This window comes from Dinoponera quadriceps, unplaced genomic scaffold (genome assembly GCF_001313825.1).
Source record: "Dinoponera quadriceps isolate SergipeBrazil2010 unplaced genomic scaffold, ASM131382v1 scaffold3024, whole genome shotgun sequence".
NCBI classification, from domain to species: Eukaryota; Metazoa; Arthropoda; class Insecta; order Hymenoptera; family Formicidae; genus Dinoponera; species Dinoponera quadriceps.
Window position 1 is genome coordinate 249,460 of NW_014557455.1, and position 21,573 is coordinate 271,032.

The following is a 21,573-nucleotide window of genomic DNA, read 5'->3' on the forward strand; positions in this document are numbered from 1 at the left end:
GGAGGGGGGGGGGGACGTCTCTTAGAACACGAATAATCGAAGCACTGAAATTAGTTTCCTCTTGTACAATTACGTTCCATCGAGCAGGATTCGATTTTGACGTGACGCTCCAAATAGTACGCGTTAACTTGACATATAAACCGTACAGTGGAAATGAAACAAAAAACGCCTATTTTGTACCACATATTTGCCATTTCGAAGCAGCTATTTAAAAGCACTCGATGAGAGGAAACTTGAATACTATCGAAAACGCAAGACAAAGATCGAGGAAATTGATGTAAGTCATCAGGTTGATGCAAAAGTTCGAAATGTTTTTTTATGAGTTCTTTGCTAAAAATCCCGGAACATTTCTATGACCGCGGGATCCTGCAGTTGCCGGGGGGGTAATTGAACAAAACGGCGCATATTGAATTGATTGATTGTATTTAAAATAAATATGTGCATTTGGGTTAAAAAACGAAACGAACTTTTGCATCAACCCGATACATTACGTTGCACAATACTAATAGAATGTTGCACCGGATAGAAATGATGTAATTTATTCCACAAATGAGTAATTCGCTGGTCACACAACATTATTTCACGGTAACGATTCAATATTAGTATTATATACAAATAATTCTTATATGTTGTATATATAACGTATTATATGTTGTATACATAACGTATTATATTAAAATAAATATATAACGTTATTCTTGCTGTCGGCGACAAAGATATTGTAATTATTTGTCACCAACACGCCCGACACCCACCCGAATTGACGTCCTTTGATCCCTTTGGAACCCAACACTCGCAGAAACTCACCTTCCGGCGAGAAGATCTGCACCCGGCCATTTCCGGCGTCGCCGACGATGATGTTTCCCTTCTTGTCGATCCTCAGCACCTCCGGCGATCTGCAGAACGAAAATAGCTCTCAGCAGATTTCGCATTTCGGCAATACCCGGTGAGTAATAAGCACACGCGAGTAACTTCATCGTACTTGAATAAACCTTTCGACGTGCCGACGCCGCCGATCGTCTGAAGGATCCGCCCGTTGTGATCGAATATCTGCGTGAAAATGAATATGATTTCAGCGATAATTAACGAGGTTCACAGCTACATCGCAGAGTAGCACCTTTATCGCGTACATTTATACAATTATGTTTAAATCATCGTGTGTGTGTGTGTGTGTGTGTGTGTGTGTGTGTGTGTGTGCGTGCGTGCGCGCAATCGCACGTACGTAACCACCGGACATCACTTTCATAAAATGTGTGGTAATAAAAAATAATAAATCTATCTTCTCTCCTGCGCGTATATACGCACCTATTAATTTTAATCTCGGATTTTTCTAACATTTATATAGAACTCTGTGGTATCTTTATTTGATATCCCACAGATATTAATGATATTCGTGTCTGCTTGTGAATACTACACCCAGCCTAGATTTCCTGTTGTTATACACACACACACACACACACACGTACAATCTGATGATGAAAGATTGCAACACTTTTCCTCGGTGAGTTTCGCCACGCATCTTGTATCGAGTAGGAAAATATATTTACCGAGTATTACCAAAGCACACGGAAAAAAATAATGCTGTTACTATATCGATAGATTTCCAATATCGCGCGTAATCGGAGTCAATCTTCTGGATGGAATAAATTCGCAGTTCTCCTCGCGGAATTTCAGTCGAGAAAAATGCGAAGGCTGACGGTTCGTCTGCGGAGACGCTCACCTTAACTTTGTGACTGCCGGAATCGGCGACGACGATGCGCGTTGACGTGACGGCCACGTCCGTCGGCAGATTCAGGTGGCTCGGCGGAAGATCGTCGGTGAATCTGACGATGTTTTTCGCGCGCTTACCGATGGGCCCGATGCTGCCCAAGTACGAACCGTCCCTTTCGAGGATCTGGATGCGGTCATTTCCGGTATCGGCGACGTAGAGCACGTCACGCTCCGGGTGGAAGGTGATTCCCTCCGGCGAGCGCAACTGCGAATACCCTAAGCCTCTGCTGCACATGCGACGAGCGAGCTTGCCCTTGTGATTGAACACGAAGATGCAGTGCTTCCATTTGTCTGCGAAAGGTTCAAGTTCATTGCGACCAGCGCGCACCTTCGCGGATTTCGCTTCCTCTTCGGAACGCGAACGCAATTCACGCGAAATATCCGGAGAACAAATGACTGTCGCTACTCGTTAAAAATCGGACGAGCCATATTTTTCGTATTACGCGTATCAATGCCATTTAAGCGTAAAATTATAATTTAATAATTAATAATAGATTAATAATTATGTAAGTAATTATACAAAAAATAACTATATAAAATTATTCTTCTTCGTGTATATGTCTGGTTCTTTTAAGTCTCATTTTATAAACGGTGTCGTTGAATAATTCTCAGATACTTCGTTGTGCCTGAATTTATCCACAGTTCGGTCCAAATATTGATTCGATTAAGTCTGTGCCCTCTTGTTAATTCTACGCTTCGTTAATTTCACCTATTAAATGTCAAAACCTGTCACGTATATCTCGTCGCTCTTCTGGAGGAAGGCGACTCCTTGAGGCGCTATCATCTCTCGGTGGCGAATCCTCCGCATAAGTTTGAACTTCCTGTCGAGAATGACAACCTGTCCCGATCCCGGACAGGTTGTGATAATGTGATCCCTCCAGGAATCAACGGCGAGCGCCGACGGCCGTTGCACCATGTCATGGTTCACGATTATTTTGGGCGTGAAAGCCTTCCGCCTGTCGTACCAATTTTTACTTTTACGATCTCACGTCGCCGCAATTTTCGTCTGGCAATACATTAACGTGCCGCTCTTCGCACCCGCGCGCGATTTTCAAGCGAGATCGCTTCGCTTATTCGTTAAACTCGACGGAACTACAAATCAGTGGGGACAGTTCGGATTCACAATTCTGAGAAACGTCAGAAAGACGTTTAACGAAGATTCCAGCTTCCCGGAGGTCTTTATAAAAGCTTCTCTACGCGTTCCAAAACTTCTGTGTCGTCTAACGGGTTGAATGAAAAATCGTATATCTTTGCGAAAAGAATGTTATATAAAAATGTAACAGAACACTTGAACGCGTTATAAGCGATCAGCCGTGCGCTGAGAAAAAAAAATATGATGATTAAATAATGGGATGCGCTTAGCACGTGAAGATGCGCTTACTTGTAAAGAGGCTCGACGTTCTCTTTGATAACTGATCTTCCGCGTTTGTTGATCTCCGCCAGACTTATTTCTATATCGTGCAATTCCGACTCCCAGATGGCGATCGCTGCCATTATTTCGGCGGCTTTTTGCTGCAGGTCCAGAAATACTTTCACCTGAAACAGATACGGTATAATAGCTCGTTAGAAGGGTTGGATAAATTAATTTTTATCTTTAACTAAGTTAAAAAAGTTGAAACTTAACGTTAAAGATTAAATTTACGTGAAAAAGTAAAACAGTCTTATAAGAAAATATCAAACGTTTTATGTTCTCAGGATTCCATGCAAAAAAAAGAGGAGAGAGAGGAAAAAAAATTCTGCTAACATTATGTTTTTTTATCTTTTTTTTAATTTTATATTGCAGTATAATCAATCTAAATGATTTTAATATTGATGAATTACTTCAACTTAATGGAAGTTGAATTACATCAACTTAATAAAGAAAGTTAATAAATTCAAGTTAACGCACTTTTGCAAGTAACTAGTTCAAGTTGGAAGTTAACTCATTTAAAATTAACTAAATTAAATTAATAGTCATTAACTTCTTAACTTTATAACTTTTAACCGATTAACTTTTAACGAGTTATTATCCAACTCTGTTCGTTGGGTATAATTGTGTAGGGAAGGAACACTGGTACAAGACACGGACGCGATTAATATTTCCATTTTCTCAATACGAATCCACGCGGTTTATTCGATGTGATTAAAGTTTTACCAGCAAATGAAGCGAGAGGCACGGACGGAACGCGATAACGAGAACGCGGCAGCTAATTACAATGTTGCTGATTCGATAAAACCGCCCCGTCGATCGATTAAACGAGGCGAAAAACGAGATCTCATTAGTTTAACGCTAACCATTGTTACACATAAATTGTTGTATAAATATTGCTGATGAAACTCCTCGTTACCAAATCGTTACCGAGAGAAAGTAACTTGTAACGATGATTTGCCAACCCTGCCGGCCGATCGCATCAGTGCCTGAGAGCACGGAAACGTCGCGAAAACGACGAAACGAGCTCTCCTCCATTCGAGTCTACGCGCTGATAAATCGGCGAACGAACGAAATGAAATATGCAGAGCAATGCAGTTGACGTTCTCCGCCGCAAATCCCGCACGGTGTGCAACGACGCGTCGCTAAATTGCGGCCAATCGCCGGCATAAAGAGAGAGAGAAAGAGAGAGGAAGGGACGGGGAGGGGGAGAGGGAGAGAGCAAGAGGAGAGCGGCGGAGCTTTGTGTCCTGGTGCTTTCTGGCACTTACGGTACCCCGAAGTCGTACCACCGGCGGTCACGTGCCGGAGCGTGCCGGCCCCTTTGTACAGATTCTCGATCCCCCGCCCTGCCTTCTCCGCGCTCGTCCTGCTCGTTTCATCGTCGCGAATAGGAGGATCGCCGCGATTCAACGTGCGAGGACACGTGTACCAAATAGGCTTGGTGGCCCAAAGCCTGTTTGCGTCGGCCGGCGGTGGACCTCCGACGGCGGCGGCGTTGACGAAGTGTCATGAACCGACGAGGAATTCGTCGATTCTCGAGCACTTTGGTGAGAGAGAGAGAGAGAGAGAGAGGTAAGCAGGACGAAGTAAAAGTAATCGGACGAAACGTGTTTGGTGAGTCGTTGTCGTGGATTCATTCGGAAGCTGAGGACGCGCTTTTGAGATTAGATTTGCTCCGGAATGTGTTGAATTCTTCCTCTACGAAAGAGATATTTCGCGCCTACAAATATTTTCGATTTATATTTAACTTATTTACGTATAGTGTGAGACAAGTTATATATATAAATAAATTATATATAGTGTAATATTTATATATGCGATTTGTCCGATGTGAAGTACACCGATCTGAATTTAGAGTTAGATCTGAGTTTTTCAGTCGAACCGGCACGATATATGTGTGTCGCTATACGCAATCGAAATTCCACGGAAAGATTCACATCTAACTTTAGCAAATAGGCAATGGTATGTCGGTTTTGGGGCTTACTTTCTAACTCTATCAGATTAACTCGGAAGATTCTTCTTTTTTTTTTCATAAAATATACATTTCATTCACCAGTGTAGTTCTATTTGAAAACTGTTGTGTATTGAAAGAATCTAATTTTCTACCAATTTCAACACGATATGATTTCGTAATTATGTGTAATTTTTCGCGTCTCACGCGCGATGAAAAAGAGATTTCGAGAGAATGGAGATGAAGGCTCTGTCTCCTGGAAATGCGGACGCGCACACCTGTCTCGCGCTTTTCTGGGGCGCGGACTCGCGACATTTATTGTCCGTGCCACGTGCATTCGTCGGATCGTTTGAAAACCATGCGTCTCGGCCGGTGGCTTCAAAGCGCGGCGCGAAGCCCGCCTTCGTTCTTGTTTTTTCGCGACACTTAGTCGCGCCGATACGTTTCGTGCCAATCAGATGGACAGTGGAAGCGCGTGCCGATAAAATGGTCACCCGAGAATCGACATTCCTGTCCGAGGACCCAACCTAGCGTGCGTTCTATGAGAACGGATGACTATGTAAACCGTGAATTGTCTCCGGCGAAACGAGGATGACTCGAGGGGAAAGACAATGGCGAGGAGCAATTAAGAGGCTCCTAATGAGCCGAGTTCGGAAGAGGTTCGGCGATGTTGATCAATCGAACGGCCGCATTTACGAGACAATTACGACGAGCAGCCTTCCGTCGATGCGACATCGCAATTAAATACGCGATGCTAATGATGCTCACTGGAATAAATCGTCGGCCGAAGGTAGAAGAAACGCAGTGAAACATTTTGTGTGAAATTTAACACACTTCACCTGTCCTAAACGGCTCATTGAAATGTTAGCATTAATCTAACGCAAGGTGAATGCGTCGAAACAAAAGTACGATTTGTTCACGGGATAACATATCCGAGTTGTTGACTGTTAATAGCTATACTTTCGATCCTCCGTTACGCTCGGCAAGTTGGAACGACACTCCAGACTCGATATAACTTGTTATCGCGCGCGTAACTCTCAAGATATCGATTTTTAGCGATTGGGAGTTTTGCGACGCTTCGGGGCTCTCACGTAATGCTTTATTACAATTTGTTCGATAAGAAGCTTTATCGCCGTTGTCGCTGGAGACGACCCGATTGGCTCGATTATTATTCCGCTAGAAGGAAATCCCAAGAAAAGAGAGAGATATCATCACAGGAAAAGAAATCACACGCGAAGAGAAATGCGTCCTAAATTACCGGTTCTCGACGCTCGTACCTTCCGTTCTCCATGCGGCCGGCTAATTTGCTGCTGTTTTTTTTCCAGCAGCTCTCGGCGCGCAAATCAACCGGTTTGGAGATCCGAGGCCCCCTCCCCCCACATGCGCTCCTTAACCGGCACGATATAAACATACACGTCGGAATTAATGATACACCATTTAGTTACGCGTCAGTTGATTTTCCCAGGGCAACGGCTTTGTGCGGCCCGTCGAGGGGGTCTCAGGGGGTCTCTGCGGCGCGCGCTCTTCAATATGTCACTGTGGCTAATTTTAGGGGCCAACTACCGGCCATCGGCGAATCGAGGGGGTCATGTCGGGTGCCCTGTAACGAACCGCCGCCCTGTGATCCCACTGATTTTCCGCCTCGTTAAGAGTGTTATCAGCACGGGAAATGTCGACATTGTATGTGTTATCTTGTCGTGCTTGCGTTCAATGTGTGACAAGAGGGCCGGGCAAGAGAAATGAATTAAATCCGGCTTCTTGTAAGAAGTACATCGTGCCCTTCACTGAGTCTTGTCATAAAATTTAGATATAAAAAAATACACATATATATATATTTTTTTTCGTCTTTAAAGCCCGAATTTTTTATGAAAAATAAAATCTTATGAACCAATGCAGAAATATTTGTCACAAATTAAAAGAACAAATTATTTGCTCTCACCACGGGAAAATTATTTGTTGTTCCATATCTACTATTTTGTATTGTCTTGTTAAATTAACGAAAATATTTCTCTCAGAACATGTTATTTGATTATTCTTGTTGTTTTCTAACAGGTGATAGAATCGAGCAAGTAGGAGTTTCATAGCCACCTTTCGTATGTTTGAAATCCCTGCTTACTTGATTCTGTAATCAGTTAGGAAATAGCAGAGACAATCAATTTGTCAACTTACCCCTTTAGCCAACTAGTCCCGGTCTCCCCTGTTTAACCGCAACTGTTACACGTCGCGACGTTCCTACCGAACCCCCGTCGAAGAGAAAAGAAAAACAAGAAGTAACGTGACTTCCAACGCGGACTTCTAACGAAACATCGCCGGTCCGCCGAGGCAACTCGCTTGCGCTTATCGGGGGTGAATTACTCGACGAAAGCGGCGAGACGATTCTTAATCGGCGGGAACGCCGGCGAGCAGTCGGACTGCACATCATTCATTGGGTGATCATCGAACGATGACGAGTCCCACCGGGCGGCACTGAGTGACTCCGGCGGAAATGATTCGGCGGCGCGTTACATAATTGTCAGGCCAGTCAGTCATCGGGGTGGCGAGTTTTCCGGGCACGGCGGATTCCGGGGCTAGCAGGCGCGGCAATAAATTATAAAAGATGATCGGTAATTAACAGTAACTGCAACTGGATAGCGTTTATGCCGCCGCTGTGGAATATACGCCCGCCGGTGCCTGTAGCTGACTCTTTATGGTGGGGTGTGCTCGTGACGTGAATTATTAGCCCTTGGGCCCTGCAGAGCCTCGGGCTTGTGTGCCGCGCGCGTATGCGTGTCTCTCTTCGCGCGTGTGCGCGCATATGTATGCGCGCGTACGTATCGGTGCGCGTCTCTATGTGTACGTACACGTATGCGTGTGCATCTGTGTGCGGGCTTCGTCGTGCGGGCGTGGCCTGGCGAGGGTGTCGGGCGTGGCTACGAGCCAACCCCGAAAAAGCCACCCTCCAGGGAGAGACGGAGAGAAAGCACGAAGGGAGGAAGAGGGAGGAAGAAAGAGAGAGAGAGAGAGAGAGGACGAATTGATTCCGGATGGATTCCATCTCGTCCGCGCGAGTGCGCGAGCCGAGGAGCCTGCTTTTTCTTACCGGCGCTCCTGGGGTTACCTCGAAAAGCGTTTCCTTCCACCAACGGTCGCTCGAGTTCGCCGCGATCGAGTCGCGATCGATATTCGGACGCGTCGGGGGATCCAACTTTTGGGGCACCCTCCTCCCGCGCACAGGTGCGGCGAACGTCGCACACGGACTCGTTTTTGCGGGCCAGCGATTGTCCCCGATGACGAGAGACGTCCATGATTAAGCGGCTACTCCACGTCGGAAATTAATCTCGACGCGCACTTATCTCGATTAGACCGATGTCGGACAGAGAGAAAGAGAAAAAAGAGAGAGAGAGAGAGAGAGAAGGTGGTTGCTTTTTCTCAATACAGTTCGCGATGAAAGAAAGGCAGAAGGGTTTGCATTTTTCCCTGCGCCTACCAACCCTTGCGATCTGCAGGTAACGCGGACAGCTTGAACTGGATCGACCGAAACGACCTCACTCTCTCCGCGCGCGTCTTTCTCTCCTCACCACCTTCCCCGGAAAAAAGGAAGAAAACGAGAGAGAAAGCATCGCGCGGGATCTGCGAAGTTTTCGTTGAGCCCGTAGGACGCAATGGCGACGAAGCCACGAAAGTGTATCTCATTATCCGGCTCGCTCCCTCGCGGGATGGAGGTCTTCGATATCTTGGGGATGACGAGGGTAGAGCGAGGGAAGTATGAAGAACGAGGAGAGAAAAAGAGAGAGAGAGAGAGAGAGAGAGAGGGAAAGGAGGAAGAGAAGGAGCGTAAAAGGGTCGAAAGGAGAGGAGCGGATGGAGGAGGGAGAGGAGGAGGAGGAAGAGGAGGAAAGCCGCGTTGCGGAGAAAGAGACAGGACCCAGAAGAGCCTTCGCCATCCTACCAGACCGCCGTGCCCGCGTTTGTACAGTGGTAATGGGCTGTCAGGAGCAGACGCTGGCTGCTCGTGCCTTATACACCAACACCATTATCCTCCCGCTATCCCGGGTTAGGTCCTATCGGTTGGCGAACCCACCCCTTCAGCAACCTCTCCCGTCGCATCTCTCTGTGTCTCTCTACTCCCCTCTCTCACTCTCTCTCTCTCTCTTTCTCTCGTTCTCTTTGTTTCTCTATTCTCGCCTCGCGGCTTGTTTCTCATCGTCATCGCTGCTTTTTTTAGTCGATTTAACGCTACAAGAGCCGGCACACTTCCGCGTTCGCGCACGAATGTGGTCACCGGAACCACCCCGAGCTCCACGATGTTTATTTTACGCTTCCGCGTCGGCCTTCGTCCGCTTTTCAAAGAAGAGTCTCGCCTCTCTACCCGGAGATTACTCACACGGAAGGGGGAGGGAGGGGGCAGTGTAACCGAGAGACACCGACATTAACGACGATTCTGTAATAAATGAAAGACTGAAGATTTCTCCGGAGTGACGATTAATGCGGATATGCTTTGGCGGGCCCGTGAAACACACCGGCGAATTTAGCCACAGAAATGATTTTTCCGTTTCGATTTTACGCGAGGAACGGCCTTTCCTCGCGTTATTTGCCCGGCTTCGACCGATTCCCATTTATCTTGTTCCTTTTCCCCGTTATTTTATTCTCGTTGTATTCAACGGAGTATTAACCGCGGTATTCTCCCCCCTCCCCCCCCCCTTTCTTTCTCTCTCTCTCTGTCTATTTTGGTCTCGCGTCGTATTTCGCCGTATTTCGCCGGCAGTAATTTTCTCGCGGCTTTTTCCGCGCATCGTAATACTCCCGTTATCGACAATAGCGACGGGTTTTCGTCCTCGTCTCGGGCTTGCTCTTCGTCTACCTTATTGGCTTTGCGGCGAACGATGAAAATTCCGACCAGACCCCGCCGTCGGTTCTCTCGCCTCGGCCAGCCCCACGTGTTCGCCATCCTCCCCCTCCCACGTGCCTTCCTCCTCTCAAGTAATCAATACTGCGAGGCGTCCTGCACGGGACAGGTACGGCGCTGGTCCAGATTTCAGATGCGGCGAAGAGGGAGCGGGGGATTAACGCCAGAAGGGTAGAAAAAAGCCGGGGTTACTTCGCCTAACTTGAAAGAGGACGCGACTGGAGAATGGACTGCATTCAGCCGTTCGATCATTTACGCTAACCTTCTCTCTCTCTCTCTCTCTTTCTGTCTTTAACCAGAGGCGAATTTGCGGTATTGCGCGATACGCGAATGAATGTGGGTCGGAAGAATCGATTTCGCCTTTTTATCTTTCTACAATACCGTTTTTATCTATTTTATATTATTCTACATTGGCGTTGAAATATATCACGCAATAAGTTGAACGCTCTTAGCGCGCGGATTTTACAGCAAAAGGTAAAAAATCCAAAGCGAAGAGTGAAGAGAAAAACTTTTCATATCGACGTGCGAGCACGTGTCGTACAGTTGATATAATGCTAAAACGAATGTATAAATATATTTCGGTCGAAGCGTACTTTCGACTCTGTAATTTTTTATTCTTCAAATGCGCAGATTTTTAACACGCCCATTCCAAATTTAAGTATAAATGCGTAATGAATGTTCATGAATATCGCGAATGTAACGTGTGTTCACGTTGGAAATCTTTCTTATTTGGGAGTGAGAGCGAAACGACGAGCAATCAAAGAAGCCATACCTTTCTCTCGTTGCTCGGCAGCAAATCGTACAAGATGTCCTTTCCCTCCCTTATCTCCGTCTGAGCTTTCGCCATCCTCTGTTTGATGTCGCCCACCGACGCTTCACCCGTGGCAACCATGTGTTCCACCTTCTTGATTCGGTTCCCTTTCCTTACGTTCAGTTCAGCTATCTTGCCCTCGATGTCCCTGCTGATGAAATCTCTCATCTCGTTCGTTTTGTTCTGTGCCGAATAAATTGATCCTTCGTTTACTTACGCACGAGTTGTCCGACGATAAAATTCGAGATTCCATTCGAGATCTCGCGTTTTATATACTTGAGAGACGTCCAAAGCACATCTTGAGGTGTCCTTTTCGGATGTCTCTTGAACACGTACTTTACGAGAGATTCGAATAAGTTAACGAATAAAGCAGAATTACCCGAAAGTGGACGATCCTCTCTTCGAATCTCGCTGTCGACGCCTCGAGATCACCGCTTATATTGCCCAGCTCCTCTTTCAAGTCATCGTTGACATGTCTCTTCCAGCAAGCGTAGCAGTATCCCTAGGAAAACGAATTCCGCGAGATATCTGACAGCCTGTCATTATTATCGTTTTGTTAAATGAAACGTCGCTTTACAAAAGCGACCGATCGCTAAAATAATTTCACAGTCGTTATTAACATTTCCATTATCGCGCTGAGTTCCGCGGGTTCGCACAAAAGTTTAACCGATGTTTGAAAATTACCGAAGAGCACGGTAAATTAATGTAATTCAAGAAACATAGATTTTTCAGCTCGCTTCATCGGCTCTCTATCGGGGCCGTACAATTTCTCAAACGCGATTTATTCTACTTTATACTTTGTACGCAATTTAATACGACGATATCGAGACGCGATATGGTATTAATCACCGATAAGAGTCGCGGCATTCGGCGTATTAATTGCAATTAAGTTGGCGTTCATAATTACTCCTTTTCAATAGAACTCGGAATTTATCGCAATTTCTACTCGAACATTGATAAGAACTTCAAGTTTTCAACGAGAGTCCTCGATATTCTTAACATGCTTTTAGCATTCAATAAATATTAGAGGAAAATGGGGTAATACCGGTCGCCTCTATATCTCGGGTGTGGTCGGTACGAATCGTACTTTGTGAGTTTCTTCGCGGCTGAGCTATTGCGAAAAGTTTGTCTCGTCGTCTTCTGATGTAAGAATCGCCGCTAAATATCTGCTTTCGTATCAGTCTATATTAATCTACAGTCTACAGTAAACACCTGTAGGAGTCCATTGCACTAAGTACACAGACATTTCTTATGAATTCATTTTACGAGTTTCCGCTTGGGCGATCGCCATTACCCCCGTTTCACACTAGATTATCATTTAATTGGTACTCACGTGTTTACAATGTTTGCATTTTCTCACGCAGATTTCGCTGCATCTGCGGCACTTGAACGTCGGCGAAAACTCCCCGTTCCATATTTTTGGCGGTAAAGGCGCGAAGCTCACCGTGCTCTTCGGCGGTCGTCCTTGTCGTTTGATGCTGCTCGCCATCATGTCCAAGAGAGATTCGATGTAGAGATTGTTGGGAAAATTCCCAGGCGCGCGACCGTCGAAGCTCGTATCGCAGACGGGACAGGTAAAATTGCCATCTGCTAACAAAGGTTAATCAGTGGGAATACTTTTCAGCCATCCGATTCGACTCGCTCGAGTTGCGAAGGGGGTGACTGAAATATAAAGCCTTACCACTCGTAATGTTGTTTTATCGTGAGCGATTAATAAAATATTATTCCTTCGTTCGTAATTACATCGCGACGACGCGGGGCCCGGACTCGTGGAAATTAAATGAGACACGCCGCGATAATTACGAAATGATATTAAATGAATTCCCGACGGCGGAGTTGCTGTAAAAATCCCGCTGGCGTGTGGCACGCGTGTCTCGCGTAATATTTCGTATCTGCACAGCGGAAAAAGATTTCTTTGAATGTGACAAAATGATTCTTTAATTGAAATAGACTTGTCTTTTGGAATGAGGCAAACAAACAAATGTTTGACTCAACAAACAGGGTATGTGTATGGTTTCTCAAACGATAAATTTTTTCACGTCGAATAACACGTTTCTCTCGTACTTTTACTCCAAATATATGCAATGGTTGTCACAAGCGATAAGTTATTTGAAGGGAGCAACACTAAGTTAGACAAATATTAAACAACTTCTTTGTTCACGGAAGATAAATTCTACATTAAGCGGCGATTAACAGTGACGAATTTAGCAAAAATCCACGCTATATACTTCAACGACCGTCCGTATCGGTACTAACGAATGAAATTATCCAAGAGTGCATATCGAAAGATATATCTTGAGATAATGGTTGATTACAGCTCTTTTCCACCAGTGATGTGAGCATATATAGACCGTGTTGGCTCTGATTTTAATACCGCTTAATATGAATTTTCAAAAGGTTCATAACAAAAAACAAAAACTATCAACTGAATGTTAATGACATTACTGCGAAACTCAGCATATCACGATGTTAGACTCAACATTTCTATATTTCATTATACTAGTAAACAAATAAAAAATTTCTTGTCATAACATCAACCAAGTAAGGCTGGTTTTAGTCATTTTTGCTCACTCAATACAAAAATATCAATAAAAATTATATAACATGTACAACCTTTTTGTTATTGAAATATTGATCAAGACGTTATTTTTAGTGGAAATATCTTTTATTCTCCTTCGATCGCTTTCACATCGCGGGATAGGCTTAGAGTTTTCTCCCTCATATTATTTTCACATCGCAAGACGGGTTTCGAGTTTTCTTTCTCATAAAAAATGACGTGCTATCACTTTTTGAAAATCAGCATACCGGAACACGCTTTAGCGTATCGTATTTGAAAGACGGCATTGCTAAAATTCCTTAATATCTGTTACGAGAATATGATATTCTATGACATGTTTTACCTCTCTTATTCGACGTGGCGACCTGATTCTTCAGACATTGCAGGCAGAAAGTATGCTGACACGGCGTTATTTTGGGCGACTTAAGCCTCTCCTTGCATATTGGGCACTGCAATACATCCTCATTTGCTCCGTTTGAGGCTTGTCTGTTACGGAATGAAGAAACGGTAATTAACGACCGCCGAATCCTGATAATTACGAGAATTCCAACGGAGAGCTTGTCGCAGTAATATATCGCTATAAATTGATTGTACTTGTGTTGACGCATGATCTGCCTCCTTGACGAAGGGATTTGCGGATCCGCCGTTCTCCCAGGAACAGCGGAAGTTTTTCTCGCTGTTCCTCGAGTCTCTTGCGTCGACGAGATCGCCGGTTGTTGTTGTTGTTTCATCGTTGTTTCTCACAAACGTCCGGGCTATTTATTCACAAAGGAACCACCGAGAAGAGCTGTCGCCTTTTTTTTTAAATACCTCGGTAATTCGACTACCGATTTATATGTCGCGATTGCACAGTGTGAGAATAATTTTTCATGCGATGTGTGGAGTCTCGAAATTATACGTTATAAGTTTCCACTAATAACGGCATTTCTGTATCCTATTAAATGGCAAGGAAAAATGGAAATATCACTACAAAGTCTGCTTAACAAATCACAAACATCGATACGATGAAACCAATTTACACCCCACTACCTATAAGCGTAACCAAAGTTCGTTTTGATTTCGCGTTCCGCAGATCGCGAATAATCCACGAAGTTTCGTAAACAATTGCGTGAAATCGCGCGAAATCCCACCGTTCCGGTTTCATTCAGATTACGTTGGTCAAAAATAGAAGATAATAATACTCTCGCCCAGTGTGTATCGCGATGATCGCGGATGTCTAACTGATATATCGCTGGGCTGATATAAAAAATATAAGAAACGCGCGTTTTATCACACATCCCGCCCGTCAAATAAATAAAATCGAATCACTCGTGGCGATAAGATAAACATTCAAAATCTATCACCCGCTATTCATGAATGAGGATCAAGAACCTCCGTGGGCAAGTCGTGTGTTCGATGCCGAGAATATGGAATTTGACTTCAGCTGAACCTCACTTATGGAGATTCGAAACTTGCGTGTTAGAATACACATGGCGAGGCAATAATTATTATCACCGTGAATATCTTCGAAATATGAAAGTAGGAGGAACATTTATCGAACGAAAATTGATGGTCATCACTTCGAACACCTCCTGTAAATACGAACTTTTATCGTCCTCATCTAACCGTTAATAAAATATTGTTAATTATCCATAAACATTAATTAACTAACCAATCATCATAATTTCCCACTCAACAATAGAAGTATAATATAACGCATGTTGTACGCAATAGTTACATTGTTGAGCGAGAAATTTATAATATTGATATAATATTGTCGTTCACTTAGAGTAAAAACTGTGTATGTTATATTAGTAGATTTCGTAACAAGTGTATAATAGAAAATATACCGTACGATGTAACCACGTTGTACTTCACCGCGTCCACGGTTTGGCCATCTTTGGTCCATCGGCCTGAAGTAAACGGCGGACTAGCTTGACGAGACCTCGCGCAGATCGCGCTCGCGATCGCGTCGCTACTATGTTCACGTGGGTCCACCTGGGTTCTGTGTTTTGTTTCTACAATAGTCGCATCGCGTCGGTCGCGTCGTACCTCGAAGAAAAAATCTCCGGGAGGACGATGACACGCAGTATCCCGCGGGGTAGCGTCCGATGGGTGACTCGAACCAGGTGATACGACGACGCGGCAACAAAGAGACGCTTACCGATCATGTTCACGTAATTGTTAACCTCTCTCTCTCTTTCTCTCTCGTGGACTTATCCGTCCCAAAAAAGGTATCCCGTCGATTTCGACAGCAAATCGCCGCAATCAATCGGGAACGAATTGGACCGCCTTAAATTACGATAAATTGATGAACGAATCGGCAAAAGTGAAGAGGAGGTGTGTGTCAATTAGGTAAAGTACGCGAAGTCTATTGTAATCTTGCTTGTCCAAGAGATTTCTACTGAAACGTTATTTTTTTTTTTTTTCAAAACTCACACAGAGATTCGCTCGTCCTTTCAGATTAGCGGAATAAGGGACGCGGGTTAAATGCCCTTGTTACGCAAGGTGTTGCTGAACCTGACACTCCTTGCATTGCTCTTGGTGGCTTTCTACTACTATGAGACATCCAATGGCAGGCGTTGGATCGTACCTAATCCACGAGCAAGAAATGCGAGCTTGCCGAATCTTACATCCGCCTTAGCAGCGGCCAGCTACACCACGGACATCAATTATTCGTCCTCGATCATCAACGTCTTGCAGCAAGAACGTATAAACTACTACAACATCTGGTGTATCTTCACCAAAGTTACCTCAAACTCGCCCATGAGACGCAAGTTTCAGATATTTATCAACTCCCTGCTCGGACTAACTTCTGTGGACATCGCTTTTCACGTGATAAGTGACGACGACAGCCGGAGCATAGCGGAAACTGTCATTCAGGATGTTATGACTGGAACTGGAAAGTTTATGGAGGTATATCCTTCGTTTCTAATTATGACATATGTTTCTTTTGCGTGAACTTAACTACCAAACATTAAGTATGTTCTCGTATACGTGTTGCCCAATCGTTAAAATTTTCCAATTGTTATTTAGCATATAATAATATAGATTCAAATATATGAATATATTCTGTTACTTGTATGTGTGTATTTGCAATATCGCAATATCTATCTTATAATATTGAAGCTTATTTGTATATTGAAGCTCATTTTTTGTATATTGAAGACAAATAACTCTCTATTTATCGATTTTCCAGGTGTTTTATTACGATGTGCACAAACTGGCCACTCAACTGGAGGATATCGTGTCGGTTATGTCGCCGCACTTCAGCAGCAAGCCAGGGACGTACTATTCCGACGCGTTGTTCTTCCTCTCGCTGGGCCTGCACAGGATCGCGCCGAGCGACCAGAAGCTCGCAGCGATGTTCGACGCGGACACGAAATTCCGCCGGGACGTGAAGGATCTGTTCGAGGAGTTCCGCAACTTCGGCGAGGACGCCCTGTTCGGCCTGGCGCCGGAGCTCACTCCGGTCTACCGCCACGTTTTGTACATATATCGCAACAAACACCCGAACACTTTGTTCGGCGAGCCCCGGCACAAGGGCGGATATCCCGGCTACAACAGCGGAATGGTGCTCTTTAACTTGGAAAAATTACGAAAGTCGCTCGCCTACAATGAGATCGTTGGCAAGAAGAACGTGGACGCGATGACGGAGAAGTATCACTTCAAGGTGAGTAAAAATCGCCTCACGGCGATTGTCACAATTTACACGATCGAGAAAACAAATTGACGTGCACGCATTTAAGAATCGCCTCAAGTATGATTGCATACTGATGTTCGGAGAAATGTTTATGGAATATTCCATATTCCTGCCGTATTGTTGATATAATGATATTCGTCGGGAAGAATGAATCGATCATTATTTGATCACGTTGCAGGGCCACTTGGGCGATCAAGATTTCTACACGCTTCTCGGTATGGAAAGGTCGGAGCTTATCTACACGGTCGATTGCGGATGGAACAGGCAGCTCTGTACCTGGTGGCGTGATCGCGGGTACGCAGATATATTCGCGAATTATTCGGAGTGCCATTCGGAGACCAAGCTGTGGCATGGAAATTGTAACACTCCCATACCTGACGATTAGCCATCATCCCCAATGATACGGTACACGCATTGAACACTGAATATGTGAGAGATCCTTCTCCAATTCTAGATTTAATGTAAACAAGACGGTGCTAAGACGTGAGGCGGCAATCTACAGACTGAAAACGTAGCGGAATTCTGGGCGAGATAATGTAAGACAATTCGTTCGTAGGTTAATCGATAGATCTAAGTAATTCTAACTTTACCTGAGTTAATAATTGCAAATGGAAGATGTATTATCTTTTCGTTTTTCTTTTTTCCGAGTTGAATAGAGAGAAAGAATCTCGTTAATGGTAGGATACGATATTGTTACATCAAGGGAAAGGCAGAATAGCAAATTTCAACGAGAAATTTGGGTTCTGCTTGTAAGTATAAACATCTCACGAAGTGCTCACCTTTAGTATTGAAGCCCGTTCAGCAACTTTACGGGGCTTATCGAAGATCTGTTTTAATGGCAATATTAACACATTCGTAGCCGCTGATGTTTTCTTCTTTTTTTGTTTTTAATCTACAGCTGATTGTCGCCGATGCGGTATTATTAATATTTTTATATAATAGTGTTTATTTTTGCTTTTACGTAAAAAAGTCCAATTAATTTCTTCAAGAATTAAGTAATAAATTTCAAAAGTTTTCTAAAATTCTAACATTTCCTATGTTCATGATTTAACACTTTTTCCGTTTGGATTTTGTAACGGATAAAGTTTCTTCAGTTTCAAATGACAAGTAGTTACAAGCATATCTTTGAACAAGCTTTTATTCTTATTTTAACGACAGAACTCTGCGACAATCAGCTACAGATTTAAGTCTGTTGTATCGAGTTTCCAGTTTTAGAAAGATGAGAAACAATTACCGGTTGCGAAGATGTTAAATCAGACGTTCTTCTGAAGCTGTGATGTACCGTTGCAATATGTACACTTCATGTCTTCATGCCCTCCTCTACGGAGGTGATGTATTCCTATGTTAATGATGTACCTAATAGTTTTATATCACGAATGATTTCTGTAGGATTCATTCATTATCTCGCGTATTCGAGTATTTTGGGTGTATCCTTGCGATATTACATCCCGAATATGTTACGACATCGGGGATTATTGCATAGAAACCATTAAGTGTAATCTTATGCTAGGAAAACGTATGTTTTATATTTGCGTAGAAAGGAAGATAATCAATTTTTGATGGGAAGATCGACGCAGTTACGGTTTAAAAGTACTTTCAGAAAGAGATACTCTGAGATTGAAAATACCTTTAAATCTAACATTGAAACGTATGGGTGCTACGAAGCCTGGAAAGTACGAAGTAACACGCAGTTTATACGCGTGCACGTTATAGAATGGTGCTATTTTTCACAAACGATATACATTCTACATAAAAAAAAAAGAAAAGACCGCGTATATACGGCGTTCGAATTATATTTTTCTACCTGAACATATATCGAGAGGCAGGTTGTTTCCGAAAAGCGCGCGCGAAAGCGAGGTTGTCTAATGCTACTGATAAGATTTAGCAAATTCATTGTTATAACTTTAATGCGACTATAAATTATAACATATAAATAGTGTGTATGTGTGTATGTGTGTGTGTGTAAGGAAAAGATATTAAATACAATATATATATATATATATATATATATTGACATAATGTGTGTGATATTTACAATACGTCCATCAGCGTACCATTCGTCGCAACTACTCGAAATGCCGCGAAGTCGCAAAACGTGTTAGCAGATGAATCGGTCAACTCGTCGCTCTGCGACAACGACGGTCATCTCGTCTCGGTGACAACTTTAGATCTCTCGTTTGCCACGCACTCTGTCGAGTGTGAGGAAGTGCATGCTTACATCTCAAAGCTAGAACAATCAGTAGTATTTAGTGACTTGAACATGAAATAAACTTTCACACTGAGGAGAATATACCATGGAGAGGACCATATTCGCGCCTTGAAAAGATAAACAAAAAATATATATATATATATATATATATTTATAGATTTTAATCAGCTATTAAAAGTACGATTGAAGAAGGTAGAAAAGGATATCGCTTAACAATATGTGATATCAATCCTATTCCATAAGAAACGCCATGTTTTGAGTGTTGGTAATATGTTACTTTTCTACTCTCTCTCTCTCTCTCTCTCTCTCTCTCTCTCTCACTCTCTCTCTCTCTCTCTCTCTCTCTTTCTCTTCGTCTCTCTTTTTCTCGTGGCAGAGTGACACCGATTGCTCTTTCTTCGCTCTGAGAAAGTGATGAATCGCAGACGCTGTCGCTCCGAGAAACGGAACGGTACGCATCCTGTGGCCCTGGTATACAAGCGCTCTAACGACGATGAGAAAGCTACGTAGCTGTCTCAGCTTTTCCGAGAAACGTAATTATTATTATGCCGTAAGGAATTAAAATATAAACGGTTTCCGTACTTGGATAATGCCAACAAAAAGAAAACAACAATTTGTATTCGGACACGTACGAGAGCGCGATGCAACCGACGTCGCGTCGTGCGTCCGATACGGTGCCCACATGGAGGAAAATAAAAGTCGCTCGACGTTAAATTAAGTAATAACACCCTCCTCCCGGGTGTGTGTGTGTGATCGTAGATCAATCCTACGCACCATCATCATCATCATCAAAGATCCAATCGCGCGGGTTCCGATTCACGCAACTCAATTGACCAGATTTAGGGAAAGGACTATTCTCGGCACGGTACGATAACGCGTATTCTAATACATCTCTAAATTCGTTGTACAATACGTAAAATAAGATGTCACCTTTGGTCCCGTTCATAGAAACTTACTTACAAATTAACTGCGAGTTAATTGTGTATGTTAGTCTCGGCATTAAATCGCTTATTAGTAGTATTCCGATATTCGCGATCCGTCCACGACTAACTTTGGTATTATATTTGTGTGTGTGTGTGTGTGTGTGTGTGTGTGTGTGTGTGTGTGTGTGTGTGTGTGCGCGCGCGCGCGCGCGTGTGTGTTTTTTTATCAGTATACACCGCACCAAAGCTAGGGTCGAATGGTTTTACCGAACTGTGTAAAGGGAATTAATCTCTCTCTCTCTCTCTCCCTCTCTATACCTTTTCGTATTAATTGATGAGCAATGTCGGATTCATGACTATTCAAGTAAAGGTATCTTCTCCTCTTTCTATATACGATCAAGCGCAAACAATATATACATTTCCCATCGCCTCACGGCAATCTTGGCTGCCTCAGCATATTTCTCTTTTTGTACATCGTATTTACATGACCAACGTGGAGCAACATATCATCGGACTCCATCCCGGTATTCGAGAGAAGATATACACAAATGAGAGATGTAACTCTAGAGAAGTCTCGCAGTATCTTCACTAATATCGCATTGGTGGACCTCTCTTTGCTCCACGTTGAATGTTGACGCAAAAATCGCAAATACCTTTCTCTATTCCGGCGAATATATTACACGTAGAACATGTAAATGCCCCTCAAAAATATTTTTCATTCTTTTCTTTTTAATATCGTTTAAAATATATATTCTTACATCAACCCTAAAATACTACTAGGAAAATCAAATGATATCAAACAAAAGTTGATTACTTAGTGTCACTTAGCTACTAATAATAATATATATATACGAAAAGATAAGACAGAAATGTACAAATATAAAAGAAATGTACAGATATAAAAGAAATAACACGAGCCGAGTGACTCGTATTCCATTTTTGAAAGAACGTCCTCATAGTAGTACTCCAGGGTCAAAGGCAATTTTTTTTAATGTTTTTTTTTGCATATACCTTTCGTAAAACAGAAAATCTTCCAAATGGAACTAAACACATCCAATAATCTGGTGAAACGAATAATATAAATTTGTATCCGACGAAAGAAATAAAAAAAGAAGTTAGCGAATCTTGAAGCACTTCCGCCCCCAAGTGGACTCTTCGCTCTACTCAGTCTGCTCCGTGAATGCTTTCGTGAGGATTGCGCGTAAACTAGAATCTCTCCGTAGTCTGAAATAGAAAATGATTTTCAGAAATCAGTCAACTGTTTATACCATTTTATCGTCGTATTTAATTTCATTATTGTACACGTGGGCGGTCAAACTGAGCCAGATGCGTGCACAAATGAATGTTTCGCTTTTATCTGAAGCACTGGCGCTT

General features: G+C 43.3%; 3 protein-coding genes across 11 annotated transcripts in view; 1 reads left to right on the forward strand and 2 right to left on the reverse strand.

The window, feature by feature from the left end:
* Window positions 1-673: 673 nt before the first annotated feature.
* LOC106749108 (tripartite motif-containing protein 2-like) lies at window positions 674-14,116 on the reverse strand. Its single transcript, XM_014628219.1, has 10 exons — window positions 13,980-14,116; window positions 13,729-13,871; window positions 12,162-12,415; window positions 11,208-11,330; window positions 10,790-11,011; window positions 3,152-3,306; window positions 2,497-2,726; window positions 1,721-2,061; window positions 983-1,050; window positions 674-896 (listed from the first exon to the last, which is right to left on the reverse strand). Exons 1-10 carry the CDS (start codon window positions 14,114-14,116, stop codon window positions 674-676), a joined length of 1,896 nt encoding a protein of 631 aa, XP_014483705.1.
* A 1,246-nt stretch (window positions 14,117-15,362) lies between these two features.
* On the forward strand, window positions 15,363-21,232 carry LOC106749119 (xyloside xylosyltransferase 1). 2 transcript variants are annotated; one of them, XM_014628245.1, is made up of 5 exons: window positions 15,363-15,493; window positions 15,599-15,719; window positions 15,828-16,280; window positions 16,564-17,037; window positions 17,246-21,232. In XM_014628245.1, the coding sequence occupies exons 3-5, from the start codon at window positions 15,855-15,857 to the stop codon at window positions 17,450-17,452; spliced, it is 1,107 nt and encodes a 368-aa protein (XP_014483731.1). In that variant the 5' UTR covers window positions 15,363-15,493; window positions 15,599-15,719; window positions 15,828-15,854; the 3' UTR covers window positions 17,453-21,232. The 2 variants fall into 2 exon arrangements, with proteins under 2 accessions (XP_014483731.1, XP_014483730.1); XM_014628244.1 differs by having other exon boundaries at window positions 15,363-15,719.
* The window catches only part of LOC106749118 (cordon-bleu protein-like 1), an 87,325-nt gene continuing 85,323 nt past the window's right edge, over window positions 19,572-21,573 (reverse strand). For all 8 annotated transcript variants that reach the window (XM_014628237.1, XM_014628235.1, XM_014628241.1 and 5 more), the window contains one exon: window positions 19,572-21,423. In XM_014628237.1, the coding sequence (XP_014483723.1) occupies window positions 21,406-21,423 (18 nt within the window). In that variant the 3' untranslated portion in view covers window positions 19,572-21,405. The remainder of the gene's footprint in view (window positions 21,424-21,573) is intronic.

Coding starts and splice junctions, on each gene's coding strand:
- LOC106749108 (XM_014628219.1), bottom strand. CDS start 14,116: ATGAAACAACAACAACAACCGGCGATCTCGTCGACGCAAGAGACTCGA. Junction 13,872..13,979: donor CAGATCATGCGTCAACACAA/GTACAATCAATT, acceptor ATTCCGTAACAG/ACAAGCCTCAAACGGAGCAA. Junction 897..982: donor ACGTCGAAAGGTTTATTCAA/GTACGATGAAGT, acceptor TTCGTTCTGCAG/ATCGCCGGAGGTGCTGAGGA.
- LOC106749119 (XM_014628244.1), top strand. CDS start 15,855: ATGCCCTTGTTACGCAAGGTGTTGCTGAACCTGACACTCCTTGCATTG. Junction 16,281..16,563: donor GAACTGGAAAGTTTATGGAG/GTATATCCTTCG, acceptor TCGATTTTCCAG/GTGTTTTATTACGATGTGCA. Junction 17,038..17,245: donor CGGAGAAGTATCACTTCAAG/GTGAGTAAAAAT, acceptor ATCACGTTGCAG/GGCCACTTGGGCGATCAAGA.